The sequence below is a fragment of the Sceloporus occidentalis genome, unplaced genomic scaffold, assembly GCF_023333645.1.
Source record: "Sceloporus occidentalis isolate IW3139 unplaced genomic scaffold, rSceOcc1.0.p SCAF_14, whole genome shotgun sequence".
Lineage (NCBI taxonomy): Eukaryota > Metazoa > Chordata > Lepidosauria > Squamata > Phrynosomatidae > Sceloporus > Sceloporus occidentalis.
The window spans coordinates 10,031,132-10,055,347 of NW_028316994.1; the positions used below are offsets into that span (position 1 = coordinate 10,031,132).

General features: G+C 41.2%; 1 protein-coding gene across 3 annotated transcripts; it reads right to left on the reverse strand.

The window, feature by feature from the left end:
* Positions 1-1,492: 1,492 nt before the first annotated feature.
* Positions 1,493-24,050, reverse strand: LOC149303861 (syntaxin-4-like). Of its 3 annotated transcripts, XM_089480987.1 has the most exons (12): positions 23,874-24,050; positions 19,228-19,358; positions 15,890-16,000; positions 13,669-13,768; positions 12,183-12,257; positions 11,923-11,993; positions 11,724-11,832; positions 8,873-8,949; positions 5,665-5,802; positions 4,871-4,981; positions 3,947-4,081; positions 1,493-2,921 (listed from the first exon to the last, which is right to left on the reverse strand). In XM_089480987.1, exons 3-11 carry the CDS (start codon positions 15,893-15,895, stop codon positions 3,998-4,000), a joined length of 771 nt encoding a protein of 256 aa, XP_089337113.1. In that variant the 5' UTR covers positions 15,896-16,000; positions 19,228-19,358; positions 23,874-24,050; the 3' UTR covers positions 1,493-2,921; positions 3,947-3,997. The 3 variants fall into 3 exon arrangements, with proteins under 3 accessions (XP_089337113.1, XP_089337112.1, XP_089337114.1); XM_089480986.1 differs by lacking the exon at positions 19,228-19,358; XM_089480988.1 differs by lacking the exons at positions 19,228-19,358; positions 23,874-24,050 and adding an exon at positions 18,873-19,180.
* Positions 24,051-24,216: the final 166 nt, after the last annotated feature.

A 24,216-nucleotide genomic window follows, 5' to 3' on the forward strand; every position in this document is an offset into this window, starting at 1 on the left:
TGTTAGATATGTAAGCAGGGATATTTGGTTTGAACAGAGAACATGTGTTCCCTTTTTGAATATTTGGTACAATAACTTTCAGCCACAAGTGTCAAATTAAGACCACAGAGGCCACACCATAGTTCAGTCCCCCGTTTTCCTGTAAAAGAAGTTCAAGCAGGAAACAGAGAGAGATACAGAAGCAATTGTGCGTCAGATCTACCAGTGAAAGAAACCACCTTTCCCCCAAACCTTAGAAGTTAGAAGACAGGAAAACAAAGCCAAGAAGAGAGCCCTTAGTTTCTCTTTCTTCTCAGACCAGATCTCATGTCTAGTCACCTGTTGCAGAACCCAAGAGAAAAAGCAAGTCACACAAATAATGTTGAGATCTATTTTTCCCCTTTTAATGTCATCAGGCCTTCAGGCACTTATAGAGAGGCATGTTTCTAGCCTCTAGGCCTGTGTGTAAACAGTGAACTTCAGATGAACTGTGTTGAATACTAAACTAAATCCTATGCTTTACTGAGAACTATTCCTGTATTTTACGAGTATTTTACAAACCAATCTGTGATACAAGCATGCTTACAGAATGCCCTGATGCCCCAAACTAAAACCCTTAAGATAAAAATTTAATTCCACAAAAACTCATCTCACAATGAATTACTTTTCAGAACTTTCAAAGTAACTGATGACAGGAGCTACATGTTGTTCAGTAGTCAGCAGATAAATTCTGCTCTTCCTCAGTCTGTAACATAGTGTGCTCTTCTGTTTTGTGCCTCCCATATGGTAAGTGTGTGTGTGTGTTATTTTTTTAACATATTCCTCCCTTATGAATATATGCTTTGAACCAATGTGAGCCCCAGCTACAAAAGCCTAGTCCAACTGCACATTTTTGTTGAATCTTAGGTTCCTCTCTGAAACAATTATACTTACAAGTATTTGCTGCAATGAATATGTAAAAATATGGAAGATAGTTGTATCTTCCTAGGTTGTAGCTTACTCACTTATTTCATCTAGTAATGTGTATTTTGTTTTCACATTCTTCAGAGAACCCAGCAGTGTGACCCAGGTATCCTGTGAGATGTTTCTTTTACTTCAGTGGGATTAGGCTTTCAAACTTGAACACGTTTGAAAATATGGTTTAAGGTAAAGTTAAGGCTCTTCACCTCGTTCAGAAAAGGTAATTTGAAGTATCATCTTCTCCCTTTCCTTGAGAACAAAGCACTCATATCTAGCGATCATTCCAAAAAGAGAGAGGGAGGAGCAGATGGAATGAATCACTGTTTCAAAATTACAGCTTCTTCTTTGAGTTGAGAAAATATCTGTAATAGAAGAAGCTTTCCAGATGTACCAAACCAGGCTTAACTTGCATCAGGCTTCAAACCAAGAAAATGTGTTAAGCTTCTCACCACGGAGTAGCCTCACCACCTCCGCCTACCAGTTTCAACTGAAAGCTTTCAGTGCTGAGGATAAAAAGTACCAGAGGCAACAAAAAGACCACTCCTTTGCAGGCTTCTTTTTTAAAAAGTGCTTTTATTTTTATATTACAAAATAATTTGAGTCAGGCTGCTTTTCTTTTAATACATTCAATCTCCAAGGCAAGTGGAACACTTTATTTATATTCTGATTTATACAAGTCTGTTTTGAAGTAGTAAAATAGTAAATTTTTAGGAACAAGGCCAAAAGCTCCTGGCTTCCATTTCCTGCATGATTTTTCCTACCCATTTCAGTTAAGTACTGCAGACAGACAGACCCCTGATGTCTTAAGTAGCTAAATACCACCACCTCCTTAAGACTTTAGTTTCATCTAGTCCTTTGGACCTACTTTCAAAACAACACAATTCAAAGCCTGCATTCAGGTTTTGTGATAAGGGAACAATGAAACATATGTGGCTTTGTCCCAGTCCTTTCCAGGTTGGCACTAGGACATCTATTAATACATTGTAGGGGGAGGGGAAGAGATCCAGAGGACCGTGATAATAAATAGTCTCACAAAGAGGTGGGGGTGTACAAATCCTAAGGCACATATGACACGAGAACACCAAGAGGTGGTACAAAACAGCTTGGCAAAAAATTGATAGGACAACATTTTAGCCAGCTGTGAATCCAGCAGTCCTGGTTTGCAGTCCTCTGCCTCAATCACAACAGACCCCATGTTTTTAAGGACTATTTGTAGAGGCCAAGGACTCCTTCAAAATTCTGGAAGAAGGCAGTAGGGTAAAAATAATCAGATTTAGTCCCCTACTGCCTTCTTCATGAGCACATCGGACAGTAACTGGGTGTAAATGGCTAAGATACCACCAACCAAGTTCTGCAGGATATTCATCTGATCTTTTGTTCCCTAGTGAAGACCTTCAACATTCAGTGTGGGAAGAGGACAGCTTTTTTTAAAAAATGACATAGCATAAAGCAGGTAATGCAAGTAAGAAATATAGCAGGAGAGGAAGTTGCTTAGGGCATTGACAAAAACAATATAACAGTCACCATGATTAGGAAAGGAGATCTGGGTCTGTTGAACATCAAATTCTTGAATTAAGAGGGAGAACAGAAAATGATAAGGAATCTATAAAGGAAGTGACCAGAACAGGAAATATCAATTTTCATGCAGATGAAAAAGTCACCAAATGCACAGGGAGAGAAACGCACAAGCATTCCAAAGTGCTACAAACCACCAAAATAACAGTAAAAAACCCCACACACCCAGGAAGGCCAAAACTAAAAGGACACAGGCCTTGCTCTAGGTTTTTAGAGTTACGGGCATCTGGAAGCAGCTCTGCAGGGAAACTTTGATTGTGGGCAACAGGAAGGAGGCAGACACAGGCAGCATGTGGTTTCATGACTGGACAAGGGCAGGAAACATCTCCACCAGCCATCTTTCAGTGCAACAGCCTCTCTATCAGGGGACTGCCATTCCAGAATAGAGATGAAGTCAGAGAGGAAGCCTGGGGGGATAAACCAAAAACTTAGAAGGGCCAAAGTTAGGATTTGTTTCTCCAGATCCCAACTGAGGAGCCGCATCTAGATGACCCTGGCTCAGTTCTGCCTAATCCAAATTATAAACTCAGCCAACACCTTTTAAAAAAATTCTTCAGTGTCTTTGCAAAAGGTACTTGGGATGCCTTTGCTGGTTTGAGGCAGAACTTTTGCACATTTGTAACACCAGAAATTGGTAAAAAAAAAAGTCTCACCTTTTAAAGTGCAGTCCACAAGATCTTTGGTGGCCCCCAGGGTTCAAAATGTTTTTCAATTTATTTATTTATTTATTTATTTATTTATTTATTTATTAATTATTCCTTAACATGCCCCTGAATCCCCTCTGGGGGCATGGGGGCAGTTTTGCCATGTTTTTAGACCCCTTGGTCCATTTTAAGCTCAGGAGAGGCCCTTTCTAAATAACAACAAGTGATTTCTGATTTGCCTCCTGTTGTAAAAAAGGTCTTTCTAAAATATCCAGGGAGTGCAAACATGGTAAAAATGTTCCACACACCCCATAGAAGGCATCTGGGACAAAGGAGATTTTTATTTTGTTTTTGCTTGGGAGTAAACCAGCAATGTATCCCTCCAAGGCCTCCAGAGGGGGGCAAATTGGACCTATAACATCGAACAATTACCCCCACCCTGGCAAGTCACGATCTCTCAGTCTTAGGGGATAGCAACGGAAACTCCCTGTGAAGATCGCCAAGAAAAAACCCATTATAGGTTCAAAAGTCCGAAACAACCTGAAGGCATACAATAACAGTATAACAAGAGCCAGAGACTGTTGCAGATGTACATGAGGAACCAGTGTAACACAGCTTTATGTAAAAGCTGGCTTGCCACTTGCAATGTTCCACAGCATAGATAAGGCACACATTTCCAAAACACCCATCTAACCTGGTTACCAGGTCTCTGCCTTACATAGTGGACTGCCTAAACCAAACTGTTACTCATATCTTTCTGCCTCCACCCAACCCTCACCCATACGTACCATCAGGCTTCAACAATGCAGCGTGAAGAGAAACAAAACTGGGATCCACATCTAGCCAACCATAATGGATATGGTAATAATGGCAATGATGATAACTACTGTGATCAGCAGGCAGATGGCAATCATGAACTTCTTCTACAGAGTAACAAAACAGGGAACAGGCAAAAAGATGTTAAGACAGATGGATGGAGGAGCAACCTAAGAACATTTTAGCTCTTGTTCTATCTGTTATTCTTCTGCCAGCCACAGGGAGGAAGAAAAAGGAGCTATGAAAAATAATGAAAGACTTTAGCCTCTGGAAGTCTTGAGCAACACCCCTTCCCCTAGCTTCTGAGGTTAACAAAGTACTGTCTCTCACTGGAACTGCAGTGGCATGAAATGTGTTCCTTTTCCACTATAATAATAATAATAATAATAATTATTATTATTATTATTATTTGTATCCCGCCTCTCCCTGTATTGGATCGAGGCGGGTAACAACAAACATAAGAACAATAAAAATAAAACACAAGCCACAAGTAAAAAACATAGCAAAACATATAAAATCCAATTCCTGATCTCCCTCCCACCTTAAAATAGTGTTAAAAACAACAATTCCCAATAAAATTCTACCAATAAAGTAGTCAATAAAATCAAGCACAATCACAGTCCGGTGGGAACAGCTATGCAACTGGAGAGTGAGCATTCCGAGCAGGTCAATTTGGGAAGGCCTGCTGGAAGAGATCCATTTTTATTGCCTTCTTAAAGGCCTCCAAAGATGTTATGTGGCGGATCTCTTCCAGCAAGTCATTCCAGACTTTTGGAGTGTAGATTTACAGAATACTCAGTGCTAAACTTGCATGACACAACTGATGGTACACACAATACAAACATCTCTTTTCATTCTAAGAAAGAGGCAATCTTAAGCATGTCCAAGCAACTTACTTTGCGAGCTTTCTTCTGATTCTCCTGTGCCTTATGAAGGTGTACCTGCCCTTTTTTGACGTAGTCCTCTGAATCAAGAATGTTCTTCTCTATCCTGTCAACCATTTCTCCCTACAAGCAGGGAGAGGGAGGGGATGAGGTTCAGGTAAGGAGAAACTTCCAAGGTCAACAGTGGTGGTAGAAGTAAACAGACAACTAACTCCAAAGCAAGAAGAGAAGGGCCAGGGAAAGAAATGAGGGCTAAGAGGCTTCATCATGGGAAAGAAGGAGGTGGTGTTGGGGCTACATGGGGCTATTGGGAGTGAAGAGAGACAACAAAATGAAACGAACAGTGATTCAGTGAATATAGAATAGAAGGAAAGCAAAGATTATACACATAGAGTAGCTCCATAGGTATCACTTCCTTAAACCCCAATGAGACCACTATGGTAAAAGACCTCTTGTTAATATTAAGTAGAAGCTCCTAGGAAATATATAGGAAGTCATTAGGTAAGAACAGTAAATGATGCAAAAGGAAACTGAAGGCTGACAGGACCTGAGGGAGGAAAGAGGGAGAATCAAGAGCTGATTAATTTCTCAGCCAGCGAGGAAGTAAGGGGAAGTGATTTTGTATGCAAAAGGTTCCAAGTTAAATTCCTAGCATTTTCAGGTATGTCTGGGAAAACTCCTGTTTGGAAGCCTGATATGCTGTTAATTAGAGTATACAATACTAATTTCAATAACTTGACCAATGGTCTCACTTAGGTTCTTATGTTCCTACTTTCCCCTTCCTTTTACCCTACTCCCCTTCATACCTGTAGTTCCACTTCTGTGGCCAAGTACATGAACATTTCATGTAGCTCCTGGATGCTGCGCTCAAGTTTAACGATTTCACTGTGCCGCGTTTCAATTTCATTCAGAGCCTGCTTTGTCACTTGTGTGTCCTTCATGATCTGTGTGAACAAAATCATAGAATCATAGAATCGTAGAGTTGGAAGAGACCACTAGGGCCATCCAGTCCAACCCCCTGCCATGCAGGAAATCCAAATCAAAGCATCCCTGACAGATGGCCATCCAGCCTCTGTTTAAAGACCTCCAAGGAAGGAGACTCTATCACCTTCTGAGGAAGTGCATTCCACTGTCGAACAGCCCTTACTGTCAGGAAGTTCCTCCTAATGTTCAGGTGGAATCTCTTTTCCTGTAGCTTGCATCCATTGTTCCGGGTCCTGTTCTCTGGAGCAGCAGAAAACAAGCTTGCTCCCTCCTCAATATGACATCCTTTCAAATATTTAAACAGGGCTATCATATCACCTCTTAACCTTCTTTTCTCCAGGCTAAACATCCCCAGCTCCCTAAGTCGTTCCTCATAGGGCATGGTTTCCAGACCCTTCACCATTTTTGTCGCCCTCCTTTGGACACACTCCAGTTTCTCAATGTCCTTTCTGAATTGTGGCACCCAGAACTGGACACAATATTCTAGGTGGGGCCTGACCAAAGCAGAATACAGTGGCACTATTACTTCTCTTGATCTAGACACTATACTTCTATTGATGCAGCCTAAAATAGCATTGGCTTTTTTAGCTGCCGCATCACTGTTCACTCATGTTCAACTTGTGGTCTACTTGGACTCCTAGATCCCTTTCACACGTAGTTTCATTCAGCCAGGTGTCACCCATCCTATATCTGTGCATTTTATTTTTCCGCCCTAAGTGCAATACCTTACATTTCTCTGTGTTGAATTTCATTTTGTTAGCTTTGGCCCAGCTTTCTAGTCTATTCAGGTCATTTTGAATCTTGATCCTGTCCTCTGGGGTATTAGCTATTCCCTCTAATTTGGTGTCATCTGCAAATTTGATAAGTATGCTCCCAATTCTGTCATCCAGATCATTGATAAAGATGTTGAATAGCACTGGGCCCAGGACAGAGCCCTGTGGGACCCCACTGGTCACTTCGCTCCAGGATGAAAAGGAGCCATTGTTGAGCACCCTTTGGGTTCGGCCGGTCAACCAATTACAGATCCATTTAACAGTTCCTTTGTCTAGCCCACATTTTACAAGCTTGTTTGCAAGAATGTCATGGGAAACCTTGTCAAAGGCCTTACTGAAATCAAGATATACTATATCCACAGCATTCCCTTCATCTACCAAGCTGGTAATTTTATCAAAGAAAGAGATTAGATTTGTCTGGCATGACTTGTTTCTCTGAAACCCATGTTGACGTTTTGTGATTATGGCATTGCCTTCTAGATGTTCACAGACTCTCTGTTTAATGATCTGCTCCAGAATCTTTCCTAGAACTGATGTCAGACTAACTGGATGATAATTGTTGGGATCCTCTTTTTTCCCCTTTTTGAAGATGGGGACAACGTTTGCCCTTCGCCAGTCTGCTGGGATCTCTCCTGTTCTCCAGGAGTTTTCAAATATGATTGCCAATGGCTCCGATATTACATTTGCCAGTTCTTTTAATATCCTTGGATGGAGTTCATCTGGTCCCGGAGACTTAAATTCATTTAGATTAACAAGGTGTTCCTCTACTATCTCTTTACTTATTCTGTGCTTAAATTCCCCTATTCTGTCCTCTGCTCCATTATCCTCAGGTTGAGCACCCTTTGCCTTTTCTGAGAAGACTGAGGCAAAGAAGGTGTTGAGTAATTCTGCCTTTTCTCTATCTCCTGTTAGCATTTTGCCATCTTCTCCACGCAGTGGCCCTACCGTTTCCTTCTTCTTCCTCTTGCTGCGGACATATCCAAAAAAGCCCTTTTTATTGTTCTTAACCTCTCTAGCAAGCCTGAGTTCATTCTGCGCTTTAGCTTTTCTGACTTTACCCCTACACATGCCTGCTATTTCTTTGAATTCCTTTTTCGTGATTTCCCCCTTTTTCCATTTCTTATACATGTTCCGTTTCAAACTTAGCTCGGTTGAAAGTTCCTTAGTCATCCATCCTGGTTTCTTGAGACACCTCCCGTTTTTCTTTCTCACTGGAACTGTTTGAAATTGTGCCTTCAGTATCTCCCTTTTGAGAAAGTCCCATCCGTCCTGAACTCCTTTATCTTTTAGTATTTCTGACCATGGAATCGCCCTCAATACTTCTCTAAGTTTACTGAAATCCGCTCTCCTAAAGTCTAGGATGCGTGTTTGACTCTGCCTGGCTTCTCCTTTCCACTGTATTACAAACTCCAGGAGAACATGGTCACTTCCACCTAATGATCCCACCACTTGCACCCCATTAACCAAGTCATCCTTGTTGGTTAGGATCAGATCTAAAATAGCTGACCCCCTTGTTGCCTCTTCCACCTTTTGGACCATGAAATTGTCTTCCAGGCAAGTGAGGAATTTGCTAGACCTTGAGGATTTGGCTGAGTTTGACTTCCAGCAAATATCAGGATAGTTGAAGTCGCCCATCACTACTACATCTCTCTTTTCTGACTGTGTGGTCATCTGTTCTAGAAAGATATCATCCAATTCCTCAGTCTGACTTGGGGGTCTGTAGTAGACTCCCACCGTAACACCCTTGTTGTTTCCCTCCCCTTTGATTCTTATCCAGATGCTCTCCACCTGGCTTCCATGATTGATGTCCAGGATCTCTTCACTGGTGTAAATATCTCTGACATATAGTGCTATTCCTCCTCCTTTCCTGTTTGGCCTATTTCTCTTAATAAGGTTATACCCCTCTATTTCCACATTCCAATCATGAGACTCATCCCACCAGGTTTCAGTGATGCCTATTATATCATATTTGCTTTGTTGTACTAGGAGTTCGAGTTCATCTTGCTTATTTCCCATGCTCTGTGCATTAGTGTAGAGACATCGCAGACCATGGTTCCCTTTTACTTGCTGCCTGTGCAAGTTTTTTGCCTCCCACTGTTGGGTCCTTGCACTGTTTGCCTTGTTTCCTCTATGTCAGTTTGACTATTTTCGCCATCCCTTTCGCCTTCCTTAATATTGTCTCCCTTCCCCTTGGAGACTAAGGATCCATAACCAAGGAACCCTACTACTTCCCTTCTCCAAAGACCCCAGTACTCACATTGGAGACAAATACTTCTGTCTGACCACTCTCCAGCATCTGGTCGAGTTCCTCATCTGACACCACCCTGTTGTCAGCTGAAGGAAAACAGATAATATACCCTCAGCACCAAAGAGGTTTTTCTGCTTTCTTGTCACAGATTTACTTGCTTTTGGCATAATTACAAAAGCCCTAACAGTATCAGGCCTATCCTGTAATTGAGATCAGAATCCTAAGCTTTGGTGCCTCTAGTTCTGAAGCACTAGTGGGTCCATGCTTCCCAAAACAGAATGCAAAGGCTACACTGGAATACTGGAAGAAATACCTGTGTTATTCTGTGATGGCACGATAGTGTCCCCTACTGGTATACTGCATAATGTAGTCAGCTTTTATCTATGTACAGTATATGTTCATTCCCTACATATTCCACTTTTCTTTTTTTCCTCATTCATTTATGTATGTATGTATGTATGTACGTATGTATGTATTTATGTATTTTTGTAATTATACTTTAAAATCCAATAAAAAAAGATTAAAGAAGCAGAACAAGTGTACTGTCGGGCATGTCACTCTGTGTTCAACTCCAACATAGAACATCAACAAAACACTACCCTGTATTATAAGGGCAACCAGATATCGTTCTTTTTCAGGACATGTCCTACATTTTAACCTTCTGTCCATACTGATTGTTAGCAATCAGAATTTCTGCAAAAACCCTTCTAATATGTAAGCATTTTACAAAATTTTACTCCTATATCTATACATCTGTGTTCCCTCTACAGCAAGATGGAGTGGATTTCATGGCAAAACATGATGCAATTTCTGAGCTTACTCCTATTGAACAGGAATGGGGCATGAGCAGGTTTCTAGGATAAGAACTTAGGCTCCACTCTTGCCACACACTGCATCCACCAATGAGAAAACATACATGGCCTCATAGCCCGAAAAGCCCACAAAAAACGATAGAAAACATACAGGTGGCAATATACTTTGGCTCTTTTTAGTATGATTTAATCCCCACTAAAATGGAGATGGCATCTACAGTACAGAAACCATTGCCAGAAAATGGTTATGCAGAAGCTCCACATGGCTGGCGTATGTTCCTTGTATCAATCTCAGAATCACAGAAACTCTTGCAGAGTAGTTCAGCAGGGACTCCTTACTGCTAATCTTACTTCCCGTTCAATACTGTCCCTAACTTGTATGTTTTAATTTTTCAAATTCATTTGAAGGATGAAACTGGTGAACTGATGGATCTCTTCTGATACTTATTTCACTGAGAAATGAAGACAAACCATCTTTACTTGTTGCTGGGAGACTAGCAGAATCTGTTCATCAGGAATTTCAACAATGGTTTTATTATGTATGATTTCGGACTGGCTCTGCTATCAAAGAGGGGGGAAAGAACTAGAAAACCTTCCTCTCTGCCTCTGAAATCCTGAGCCAAGCATGTTTCTGCCGCTTACCTTCCAATTCTCCAGGCTTTCAAGGTCATCTTCCTTTAGAGAACAACAGACAGCCTCGATCCATCTCCACAGGAAGATGACTTGGCTAGCATACAAGTAGCTGCACGTCACTGAGGCTTTTTATAAAACTGCACATTCAGAGGTGGAGCAAAAAGGGCTTCCAAGATTTATCAAGAGTGGAGGGGGGAATTTAGAGCCAGCATTGTACCAATTCGTTCACACCAGAAAGTATTTGAAATTTCTGCCAGGGGCCTTGGGGAGGTTTCTTCCTGCTGGGATGCAGCCAATCTTAAAACAACAACTCATTAATTCTAGGGATTTGAGATGTTCTACTGCCAAAAAATTAAAAAATCTTATCTACCTTCTTCTTCTGGGCCTCATGCATTCCTGATTCACACCTCAAACTGTGGTCTTAATGCATCTCAACAGAGCGACAGTTGTTCTTCCCCTGCTTTGTTAACCCCACCACTGAAATTTGTTGCAGAAAGGGGAGTATGTAGCATTTCTCTTGCTTGAAAAGCCTTCAAATGGCTTCCTTGCATGTGGAAACCTGGCCAGTGCTCTCCTGATATGTGTTCTCCTTTAAAATTTAGGAATATTAAAGAAAAGCAGGATACAATTATAGTTAGTCCTAGGCAATTAATAGCTGTGCTAAGGATCAGTATGGAACACCATTTAATCCAGGTAGTGAGCATCTAATGGCCAGCCTTTTGTCACACAAAAACCTGCCAGTGTATAGAAAATAGGAAGTGTCAAGCAGATACAGCCAGCAAGGATTAGAGAATCTAAGAAAACTTCATTAATCTGGGAACTACTGCAACCATATCAATTAGTTCATACTTCTGTTTCTCACTAGTGTGTGTAGATGAGACAGTAACCTCCCAAAGCCCAGCACAATACTTACAGTAGTCTTTATTTTTAAAAAGAAAAGAGAAGAAAAGTGGAACATAATCTATTTTCTGCTCCATGAAAAATCAGGTTTTATGCATGCAAATTAAATTTATTTTGCATATTTTTTTCTATTTCTTCTAGCCATGGAGAGAAGTTATTTAAAAATCAGTGGAAGCTCCAATAGACCTGCACCAGGCACAGCTCACATTTTAAGCTTTCACTCAGAGTATTAGTAATTTATGTTGTTAAAAACACAGATAATAGTGCCAGAGGCATAGACCAAATATGTCCCAGCTAGCATATTGAAACCCAACAACTGGTGTTCCTCTGCACATCCATCCCCAAATAGTAGCAGTGTGGCAAATTTAAAAGATTATGTTGGGACCTGGGGGATTCATCTTAGCCAGGATCTCTCTGCCTATTCGATTTCTGGCACAATTCCTCACTAACAAGAAACCATCAGTTTGGTACCCAGTAGCCCCTGGGACTGGTGAGAAGGAAGTGCAGACACTCACTAATCTGCAGTTGCCGCTTGATGCGCTCCAGATTCCGATCCCGGTATTCAGATTGTATGGAGTTGCACTTATTGATAAGATCCAAGAACTGCTGGGACAGGATGCCATGCTGAGATAAAAATGGAAAGAAGGGATTAAGCACACCTCTCCGTCCTCCTTCCTAGCCCCTTATCCAGCTAGTTATTAGGCTGCTTCTCACCTGGGTTCTCTTCATGCGGGTGTTGATGGAGTTTCTGTTCTCATCTTCCTCATCCTTCTTTGGCTCAATTTCTACATTTTATATAAAAAAGAGGGCTATTAACTGAATCGCTCTTCTAGACAGTTGTCTTAACCCCAAACTGCTCCAAACTTCAAAATGAACTGAACGCCCCTCCACAAGCTGAGAGCAGAGACAAGGAGCTCTGATAGGCAGCCCTTCCACTTTTACTCAATAAGACCACATCCTTCACCCACACTCACTCTTAAGGCGGGTTCGGATGTCTTTTGCCAACTCTTTGATCTCATCACGGAGCTTTTGTAAGTCTTGCTTCATGCCTGGAAAACAAGAGGGACAAAAATTCAGAAGCTGGTACTGGGCTGAAGGAGGATTAGCCTCTTGCTGTGGGTATTTCAAAGGTTTACATTTATGTGTTGCCCACACATGTATGTGTTTCTTTACTGCAACAATGTTCTGCAAGCCATGTGATCATACTATGATGGCTATCTACCCTGCTACCAAGTGACAGTATTTGCCCGATTCGTTGCCAATTCACTGCCAAGTCATAGCACTTCTTTAACAGCTTATACAAAATTAGGTCTGTTCCACCCCATTACCTTGGCCGAAACCTAATCATTTTCCACCTACAATGCTGCAACCTCTCCTCCCTGATATCTCAGTTCTCTCACTTTCCCCCTGAAATCCAATGCCCAAATTATTCATCTGCTGTTCTAAACATGTTGATGTCTGACTGCAGATCCTTCTGTCTTCCCAGTTCCTCTTTAAAATATATTTACGGCTTGCCCCATTATTCTTTAACATTATTTGTTACACCTCAACCAGAATGACCTCCACTTCTCCATACTTACCCTCATCTGACTCAAGATATTCTATTTTCTTAGATGACTCCTTCTATTTCCCATGTGGGCCTCCTTTTCTGAATATCTACACAGAATCATATCTGCCCCTTCAAATTATTTTCTAAAATTCCTTTTTTATAAGGTCTATGTCTTGTCATTCAACTGTGATTCCTACTTTAACCATACTTTAGATTTAGAGTAAGCGTGGTGTAGCGGTTTGAACACTGGATTATGACTCTGGAGAGCAGAGTTCAAATCCTCACTTGGCCACAGAAACCCACTGCGTGATCTTGGGCAAATCACACACTCTTAGTCTCAGAGGATGGCAATGGCAACCGCCTTGTGAGGAAACTTGCCAAGAAAGCTCCATAATATGCTTGCTTAGGGTCACCATAAGTCAGAAATGACTTGAAGGCACACAACAACAATAACAAGAACGTGGAACAGTGCTTGTCCCTATTCATCCCCCATTATCTTTGGATCTGTGTACATCACTTGTGTAACTTTGTAAGTTGCCATGACACTGATGGCACAAGTATCATCTGGTGCAGTCCATAGTCTGGTCTGAAGGCACATGAGATAGCCAGCTTGCTAAAGCTGGTCTGAGACTGCTCAATACTTGGATGGGGAACTGCATGGGAATTTACACACATCACTTTGATGCAATAAATAAATACAAGGGGTCAAAAATAAAACTCTAATGCAATTCTAATTCTGTACATGTCTACATTATGATATTTAAGTATCATTCAACTCTGCCCTAAAATCTCACTTTTCTCCAACCCTTCTCTGTCCATTGCCTTCTGAATATCTTCTGTCCATGCATGCCTTTATATTATCTCACACTCTGCTGTTTTACCAACCAGCCATCCTCACCACACCAACTTACTATCCTCTGGGAGCGGTGTGGCCAAAATTGTAGTCTGCTTTTTCTCTAGATCTTTCACTTTATTCTCCAGAGTCCTTAAGGCTTCACGAATGCCTCGTGTCTGAAAATGAATAAAACAAGAAGGGTTACATCTGCTTTCTCAATCCTCTAACCTCATTTTGAAGTGCTAAGGATTTTTATTGATACATGGGTAATCTTTACTTCTTCACTCCCAAATTTCTCCCTTTGAGGCTGGCCATTAATTGCATCCCCAAAAAAAGGAGGCAGAGAAGAAGGAAGTACAGTAAACATACTATCTTTCCATTGCCAGTAGCTCCACCACCTGAAGAGATGGGCTTTCTGTCATGCATCTCTTGCTGCTACTAATTAGAAACCACCACCACAGCCAACCTTCTCATCTATATTGTACATCTGTTTACACAAACAGAAAACATAATCAGTCTGTTCCAGAAGACTCCAGAAGCAATTCGGATGATTTGCCCCCATGTGTAATCAGCCACTTGTGCAGGCACTACTGACGACATTTCAGTGTAGTGTAGTGAAAATTGTTCATGGGTGGTGAAGTCCACATTTGCCCATGTCTTCTGTGCTGCACTTACAGTTGGCCCTCCACATTTGTGGCTCTGACTTTTGTGGCTTTGATTATTTGTGGCTTTGATTAATATGTTCTCCCTAGGAATCTCTACGTACTCCAGTGCAACTCTACCAGACACTACAGTTGTGCTGGAGAACTTACAAGTTCTTACAGAAAACACTTCTCTAGGCATTTGTAGGTCCTCCAGCATAATTCTATTATCAACTTCTGGCAGATGTTGACCACAGAGTTATCCTAGAGAATCTGGAGATTCCTAGAGAGGTGTTCTCTTAGGTAAAAAGAATAGTTTATTTTATTTGCAGTTTTTCCATATTCATGTGGGTCCTTCACCCTTAACCCCAGCGGATGTGGGGAGGATTACTGTATTATTAAATACAGTTGATCAAAGCAAAAAAAAAAAAAAAAAAAAAAAAAAAAAAAAAAAAAAAAAACCTCAAAGAATCTAAAACTGAATAATACATTGAAGCAGCATGTAATCACTAAACAACAAGATTCAGAATTTTAATATTATTAAAAATCTGAGAGGGGAGATTTATTTATTTAGTATTTGTATGCTACCTTTCTCCCAGAAGGGATCCAAAGCAGGTCACAGATAAAAAGATTTTAACAAACTGTAATAAAATTTAAAACAATCAAAATCATATGAGAATGGCTTAAAATCACATAAAAATATACAAAAGTCAAAAACACCTACTCCTTAAAAACTATCCTGATATAATTATATATCAAACACCTGCTTAAATAAAAACATCTTAGGTTGTTGATGAAAAGCAAGCAGGCAGGGGCCAGCCTAGCCTCCTGTGGAAGTGCATTGCAGAGGGTAGGAGCAGCCACCTCATGTGCTTACTAAGCAAACCTGTGATGTTGGTGGGACCAAGAGAAAACCTTCCCCCGAAGTTCTAGCAGCTTCATATGGGGAGATACGGTTCTTCAAGTAATCTGGACCTAAGCCGTATAGGGCTTTATAGGTCATGATTAGCACTTTGAATTGTGTCCAGAAATGAACCAGTAGCTCATGAAGCTGTTTAAACAAGGGAGTTATATGCTCCCTATAACTGGCCCCAGTCAGCATTCTGGACCCGCTGAAGTTTCTGAACAGTTTCCAAAAGCATCCCCATGAACAGTGTGTGACAGTAGTCCAAACAGGATGTGATCAAGGCATGTGTCACTGCAGCCAGATCTGTTGTCCCAAGAAACAGGCACAGCTGGCACACAAGTTTTAACTGTGCAAATGCACTCCTGGCCACTGCTGAGACCTGATCATCCAGGCTCAGAGCTGAATCCAGGAGAACACCCAAACTACTTGAAAGATAATAAATAAACTCCATGAGGACATTTCGGGGAGAATATTTGACACTTAAGGCACAAACACAAAAAAGCTCTCTCTATCTGCCTATGCTTCCTACAGCTTTAGAACAGATCAGATAATCACATCATATGTGAGTAGGATAAGAGAATAAGACAAAGGTCAATGAGAAGTTTTTTGGGGAAGAGCAAAAAGAAATCCTATTATACTAGTGGGTGTGCATACACACACACACACACACACACACACTCTCTCTCTCTCTCTCACACACACACACAACAAAAAGACAACTCCCCAAATGCTCAGAAAAGTGATAGTACCGTCATGAAGAATTCATCAGTGGGATCCGAAAGGTCATTAAATTTCCCTGATCCAGGGCGTGTGACCAGAGCCTCAAGTTCTGCATTTTCACTGTCCGAATCATCATCCTTCTGTAAAAAAGAGATGTGGAAAAAGATCAGATGTGCCTATGCAAGCATGTACAGTTCACATATGGCCAAGGAACAGAATAGGACACAAAGAAGGCTCTCCCTTTTAAGGCCACCATTATTTATCTACAAACACATCTGTTCTGTTATTTAACTAAAGAGAAGTTCTTAAACAACCAATAATGAAGAACAGCAATTCAAAATAATTAAGACCAATGATTTTATTCTGTGCAGAAATAATATTTTACAGGACTAAGTGGGGGGAATTTTTTTTTAACATTTCAAGGTTGCTCAAAACCCTGACACAACATAAGCTGACCTGGCATCAAGCTAACAGTTCTGTAGAACAGATGGTTCGGCTTTGCACCTGGTAGCTTCACATCCTGGTCTTCCTCCTTGTACTGTGTCAACATACCCCCCCTGCACTTATAAAACATTTTTGGGAATTGTACGCAACATCTTACTATCAAAGGAAGCATGAGAAACTGCCAAAGCGTCGGTGAATCCCAACCAGATTTTCATCTGAACATATGAAAGCTTAGCAGGTAGAGCTGACAACAGCATCAGTGGTGGATAACCAAGTACATTGACCATATACTGTGAAGCAATTATGCTTACTACAAACCATGATAGTATGAAATGTGTTTTTCAGGTGTATTTAACTGAAAGCTGGTGATAATAATGAGATGTACTGTATAACTAAACAAAGTTGCGAACCTACAAGATTATCTGGCTGAGTTAACTGCCTCACATTATCCCATGTGGAAGTCAGTTTGGCCATAGTGTCTTACCACATTACAAAATGAGATGTCAAGACAATAATTTGTTCACATTTAGTTTCATACAAAATGAAGAGTAAAATCTCCAGTTAGCAAAACTGGGCAATGACATCTCCTTCCTTAGAGGGCCTTCTTCTCTTAGTATGTTATTTCAAGCTGTTCTATCACATTGAAAACAGAAAGTGATAATACTGTGCACGTGACAGATTTGTGATGAAGACCTCAAACAAAGCAGATAAGGCCTCCTTGGGGTACTAACCTCCTATGTATGTTGGTTGCCTTCCACTTGGTCTCAGATGCCTACTCATGGCCAGAAGGAGAATTTTAGCCCACCTGCTTGCTTTAGAGGATGGCTAAAAGATGACTTACAAGTAGGGCTACATACATATGTGTTAAATATATAAAACACAAACAATGCAGCTTTCTAAGAACATTACCTTTCAGTTAAATGCACTTGAAAAGCACATTTAATAACATCATGTTTGGTAGTAAACATAGTTGCTTCAAAGTACATGGTTGATGAAACATCTCAGAAGCTGAAAAAAGATGGGGCAATCTTTCTATTAGTGAAGATTGGTGCTTCAGTACTCTGCATCCCTGTCATACTGTGTTATGTAAAATGGTGTGTGTGTGTGTGTGTGTGTGTGTGTGTGTGTGTGCGCGCGCATATATTTTTTTTCCTGTTCTGTCACATATCCACCTTCTCCCTAGAAAACTCAGAGTGTAATAACAGACACTCTTCCAGATTTTCTCCAGCTCCAAACACAGGAATAAATATGGAGCTCAGCTGCTAAGCTGTATGGAAAAAACTTGGAATATGAGATGGCCAAGAAATATGGGCATCCATATTTCTGACCCTGGGATCCACCAGGGACTATGCCACACCTTCCAAATGACAACAGTACTGACCAAAATGTCGCATTTTAAAAATAAAACACTTCCGAGTGATTATATCTCTAAAATAAAGTGTGGGGGGCAAACCTTGTTTCTAAAAGATGTACCCTAGAAGTCTACAATTTTGGGAAGAAAAAAATCAGCTGAATCTTTTTGCAACCCTCTGGGAAGTTCTCAGGGTTACAAAAATGGTTAAGGGGCACCTGAGCTTTATATCTCCCATAAACTACCAGTCTCAATCCACAAATCAGTAAAACCCTGAAGTGTACCAGTCCTCCTCCTTAGCTATTATTATTAAATTAGTACCCTAGCTTTTGGCTAAAGTACACATGGTGAATTACGTAAAACTAAATAAAATAAATATGGTGTCCAAAAGAAAAGCAGAAAAGAAGCAATGACAGCTAGAAACTAGCAGCACTTTTAAGAGCAGAAATGTGTGTATATAGATATGTGTGAGTGTGTGTGAGATCCATTTTCTGGGTCAAATTTCTCCCGTCACCTTTAAGCAGGATCTACCTGGTAGACACTGGTGGCGAAACACCGCCAGTGTCTACCATGGGGCAACACTGCGCAGCAGTGAACCAGGCCTCAGATTTGAAACCAAATTTTGAGGTTGCCGCTCATAGTTAAGAAGGAACTCTTTTACTGTAATTATATTTAGTATTGCCTTTGATGTAAAATAGAACTACAATTAAGCAGGTAGGTTCTTGTGAGCATGCAGTACTGTGGCCCCTGGCAATTTCATTAACATGGTTAAAATACTGGGGACATAAATCTTCCAAATCATTGGAATAAGGATATGACTTTCACTTTAGGTGTAAGAGGTCCCAGATTGAAATTCCAGATGGACCCTCTTTTTAAGAGCCACTGTATAGTGGTTTGGGTGTTGGGAGTAGGACTCTGGAAGACCATGGTTCGAATCCCAGCTCAGTCACAGAAACCTATTGGGTGACCTTGGACAAGTCACATGTTCTTAGCTTCAGGGGAAGGCAATAGCAAACCTCTTCTGAATAAATATTGCTAAGAAAACCTAGGATCACCATAGGTCAGAAACAATTAGAATGTACACCACAAGTTCTATGTTATGTTTTTACTACAATCCACCTGCTGTATAGGTTAATTACTCTAAAAACATTGCTGTTGTAGAACTTTCTCTCCTGGTTTTTTTCAGAATAATTATTCTGACAGTTCATAACCCTTGCCTTTCGAAGCCTCAATAATGTGCCAAGTCAGATCTGAAGTGGAGTTGGGCATGCAGATCATCCCTACAGCTGCACTTCTCAGTCACTCAGTGCAAGATATCCTTGACAGCTTCTGAGTTGGAGTTGAAGAGTAAGAAACTTTTTTGCAATCACATTACACCTGCAAAGGTGAGCACAAGTGGTGGATCATTCTTCAGTTCCATGTTCAACAGGAAGGCTGGAGCTCTTCAGACTTACCAGAGAGAGTGCAATACTTACTACAGCAGCTATACCATGTAGATCCGTTTTATTCCAAGCACAAAGCTCAGTTCTGCAATATGCTAACATTTGTTAGTACAATACTTTGCTCACTTACTTATTTAGCAAGAGTGAAGACAGCCCTGCTCTTTGAATTAGAAATACAGTGAGCCCTTGGTATCCACTGGGGTTTGTTTCCAAAATCAAGGTTTGTTTTTTGGAATATTTTCAAGCCGTAGATGGTTAAATCTGTGGATAAGGAATTTGTGGATACAGGGTAATGACTGTACTGTATAAAAAAAAAAGAATCAGATAAAAATTCCAGAGAATCAAATGACGCCAGAAGACATCATGAACTGTCACAACACTTGGAAATCTAACTAACTCAATTGCGGCATAAATTTTCAATGGTCAATTTCCTTCCTTTATCTGTCTGCATCTATATAGGTGGCAAGAACATTACTACTATTTAATTAAGGCTTCATGTTGTAGCCTAATAACATTTAACCACAGATGATGATTCAGCCAAATTGGTGAGACTGAACCAGAGTGGCATACAACTGTGCATGGTTCACAGATGTGCCAGCTCCCTACGCACATATGGAAAATGTGATACAACTGACTACTAACTAGAACAGGAAAAGGGAGGGAACTGCAAATATTTTGGACCTCAGTGTGTAAAAACTACAGGCAAGTGTAGCTGATACTTGCCAGTTTAAGTCAAGGATAACATACTTTCAAATCTGGATTGTCTATTATAATAATAATGGGAAGATGGGAAGACAAAACAAAGTCAGAGAAACTAAGACCTTTGGAAGGTAAAGACTTACTTGCTAATTAGCTTACTTGCTGTTCACCGCTATGATCTTTGGAATAGCGGTATATAAATAAAACAAATTATTATTATTATTATTACATGAGCTTCATGTTGACACAAAGCAAATAAGTATATCTGAGGATTAAACAATGTTCACAAGGCAAAACAAAAGCAAAAATCCAGATGTAACATGAATACAATGTATAAATAATTACTTTTGTAACAAGACATCTGGAAAGCTTGTCCAACTTTAATTTGTGGGAGAATCAAATTTGGCCTCTCTATTTCTTTCACAACTAAAATCCACTTCCAAACCCATTGTAAGCAAGTTCCTAACCCAATGTTAGTGACACAAGGAGTTCAGAGCAACATTTATAGAGACTAATTCAGATTAGAATCATAGAGTTGGGAGAGACCCTAAGGGCCATCCAGTCCAACCCCCTGCCATGCAGGAACTCTCAATCAAAGCATCCCCAACAGATGGCCATCCTGCCTCTGTTTAAAGACCTCCAGGGAAGGAGACTCCACTACACTCCGAGGGAGTTTGTTCCACTGTCGAACAACCCTTACTGTCAGGAAGTTTTTCCTAATGTTGAACTGGAATCTCTTTTGCTGTAGCTTGCATCCATTGTTCCAGGTCCTAGTATCTGGAGCAGCAGAAAACAAGCTTGCTCCCTCCTCAATATGACATTCCTTCAAGTATTTAAACAGGGCTATCATAGCACCTCTTAACCTTCTCTTTTCCAGGCTAAACATCCCCAGCTCCCTGAGTCGTTCCTCATAGGACATGGTTTCCAGACCCTTCACCATTTTAGTCGCCCTCCTCTGGACACGCTCCAGTTTCTCAATGTCCTTTTTGAATTGTAGTGCCCAGAACTGGACACAGTATTCCAGGTGGGGCCTGACCAGAGCAGAATACAGTGGCACTATTGCTTCTCTTGATCTAGACACTATACTTTTATTGATGCAGCCTAAAATTGCATTGGCCTTTTTAGCTGCCGCATCACACTGTTGACTCATGTTCAACTTGTGGTCTACCTGGACTCCCAGATCCCTTTCACATGTAGTTTCATTCAGCCAGGTGTCCCCATCCTATATCTGTGCATTTCATTTTTCTGCCCTAAGTGCAGTACCTTACATTTCTCCGTGTTGAATTTCATTTTATTAGCTTTGGCCCAGCTTTCTAGTCTATTCAGGTCATCTTGAATTTTGATCCTGTCCTCTTGAGTATTAGCTATTCCCCCTAATTTTGTGTCATCTGCAAATTTGATAAGTATGCTCCCAATTCTGTCATCCAGGTCATTGATAAAGATGTTGAATATCACTGGGCCCAGGACAGAGCCCTGTGGGACCCCACTGGTCACTTCTCTCCAGGATGAAAAGGAGCCATTGTTGAGCACCCTTTGGGTTCAGCCAGTCAATCAATTACAAATCCATGTAACTGTTACTTTGTTATTTTTGTAACAATTCTGTGGAAGAAAATTAGTTTGAGACAGTGGTTGATCCAAGGTCACCTGGTGAAGTGTACAGTAGACCTTTCAACACAGGTTTCTCCAGTCAAAGTATGGCACTCTGGATTGAGAATGATTGAAATCAACAGAATTTAGCCATGGCCTGTTTAAGTTATATTGGTTTCAATGGGTCTAACTCAAAGTACATACAACTGTATCTTGATCCAAAATCTCTACCAAAATAATTATATTGTTCTGGCAATTGTTGGTTGGTTTTGTTTGGTGTGACACAATTATACAGTATGGCTGTAACTAGAAAAATTAACATCTCAGGAACTTCCCCTTTTATCGCCAAAAATCCCCAGGGATGAAATGTGATCTATCATTGCCTTCCCCTGAGAACATGTGACTTGTAAGAGGTCACCCCTGGGCTTTATGGCTGAGTGGGGAATTGAACCCTAGTCTTCAATACCAGGAGACAACAAGTAGAAGACTGGGAGTAAGGCAATGGGAGGCCAGTTTTGTCTGAGGGTAGTTTAATGGGTCCGAGAGAGTCTAGCAGCACTTCTTAGGCTGTCTAATGTGGGTGGTGTAAAAGTGTGTAAAAATGCAAATAGTCCCTCATGTCTAACTGGCATTTATTTTTCCCCATGCTCCAGGGACCACCATCATCTATGTGTCCGTTGGCTACAATTGTTTTTTTTCTTAAGGAAGTAGCTTAAGGACCACCGCTCTGAGTAGCACTAATCTAGGGGAAGAAAGGAGTAGAAATTAAGATCCACTCAGGAAGGCAAATCTGGGAGAGTGTAAATAAATAAGAGGCTACAGCATGTGGCTAAGTAGAAGTGCATATGCGCTGCAGAAATAATCCAGTCTGACACGGCTTTAACTACTGTGGAATTCTGGGAATTGTAGCTCTGGTGCCACCATTTTACTGTGTCATTGTATTTAATGGGGCTTGAGCATCCATGGATTTTGTTACCCCCCGGAGTCCTGGAACCAAACCCCAGCGGATAACAAGGGCCCACTGTATTTCTGCAGTGTGGATACGGCCAGATCTACACTGTAGAAATAATGCAGTATGACTCCACTTTACCTACCATGGCTCCAATACCAGCACTATTTGGCAGAGAAGGCTCCAGACCTTGTTAAATGACCCATCCCAGGCTGGAGTCATGCAGGGTGACCAGATATCCTCACTGCAAAGGAGGACAGGCACCACAAAATGGAGGACCTTTAAGAAACATGGAAGGCAAATAAAAGCTTGAAACACACATATGAATTCAGGCTTCTTGGTCATGTTCAAGATGGAGGACATTTTGGAATTCCCCCTGGACAGAAATGTACTGGAAAAGGAGGTTGTCTGGGAGCCACGGCAGTTAAAAGTGGTGTCAAAGTGCACTATTTCTACAGTGTGGATGATGCTCCCAGAGGTGAAACTCCTCCCTGTTTGCCTTTCGTCGGCAAGCTAAGACGTTTTTATTTAAGCAAGCGTTTAAAACATGAGCACACCATGGTGGGCTTTATATTGCGCATGCGCATGTCATGCCTTTTAAATTTTGTGTATTTTTAATGTATTTTTATACTGTTTTCAGATGGTTTTAATTTATAATTACAAGGCAGCATATAAAATATATAAAGCCGGCATAATTTATATGCTGTGTGTCTCCCAGAAGGGACCCGAGGCAGCTCACAGGTTAATAATAATAATAATAATAATAATACTGTACACCGCTATGATCATCGCGGAATAGCGGTCTATAAATAAAACATATTATTATTATTATTATTATTATTAATATATTTTATTTTAATTTAAATTATTATTTTAATTTAAATTAATTATTTTAAATTAATTATTATTATTTTAATCTGTGAGCCGTCTTGGGTCCCTTCTGGAAGAAAGGCGGCATATAAATTAAGAAATACATAAGTGGGATGTAATGGATAAAATGAAAAGGGGCTGAAATGGGGTCATGAGGAGACATAACTGAGGTCCACATTGCAGAAGTAATCCAGTTTGAGACCGCTTTAACTGCCCTGGCTCAGTGCTAGGGAATCCTGGGAGTTGTAGTTTACTGTGGCCCCAGAGCGCTTCTCTGACAGAAGGCTCAAAGGTCTCACAGACACTACAGTTCCCAGAATTCCCTAAGCACTGAGCCAGGGCAGTTAAAGCGGTCTCAAACTGGATTATTTCTGCAGTCTGTTTTGGACCTCTCATTAAACAGCGCACTTAAAGCGGTTTCAAACTGGATTATTTCGGCAGTGTGTCAGAACTGAGGAAAAAGAAAAGGGGGTGGAAAGAAGAGCAAGAAAGGCTGTAACGGGGGGAGGGGGGCTATAAGGAGAACAGCCGACGGTGCAAAAAAAAAGGGGGAGGGGGAGAAATGAAGGAAGAGCGTCACCTGGAGCAACCAAGGTGGGCGGGGCCAGAGCGACCGTTGTGGGCGTGGCCAGGCGCGCGGAGATAAAGAGGGTGCGCGCGGGGCTCCTTACCTCTCTGAGCTCGCGCGTTCGGTCCCTCATCTTTTCTTTTTTTTTCTTTGTTCACAACTCGGTCAGGAAGCGGTGCGAGGGAGGAGGGGGATGAGAATGCCCAGACTGCGCAAGCGCACAGAAGGCTCGCTCGCGCTACCTCTCGCTGTAGGCTCCTCCCCCTTTCTCGCGCTGAGGCACTTCCCTCTCGCTGTATAGTTATGCAGACCATGTGCCCCCGCCCCATCCTGCGCACGCGCCTTAGCATTTTCGCCTTTGGAGCGCCCGTTTTTTCCTTATTTCCCCTCAACTCTCGCAAACGAGAGGAGGAGTGACCCGGAAGTGCTAAAACCCACAATCACAG

Bases quoted from the DNA above. Each gene is read 5' to 3' on its own strand.
- LOC149303861 (XM_089480986.1), bottom strand. From the start codon at position 23,903: ATGAGGGACCGAACGCGCGAGCTCAGAGAG. The intron at 16,001-23,873 runs GTAAGGAGCCCC...TCTTTTTTACAG, and splicing joins GAACGCGCGAGCTCAGAGAG to AAGGATGATGATTCGGACAG. The intron at 11,994-12,182 runs GTGAGTGTGGGT...TATAAAATGTAG, and splicing joins CATCCGAACCCGCCTTAAGA to AAATTGAGCCAAAGAAGGAT.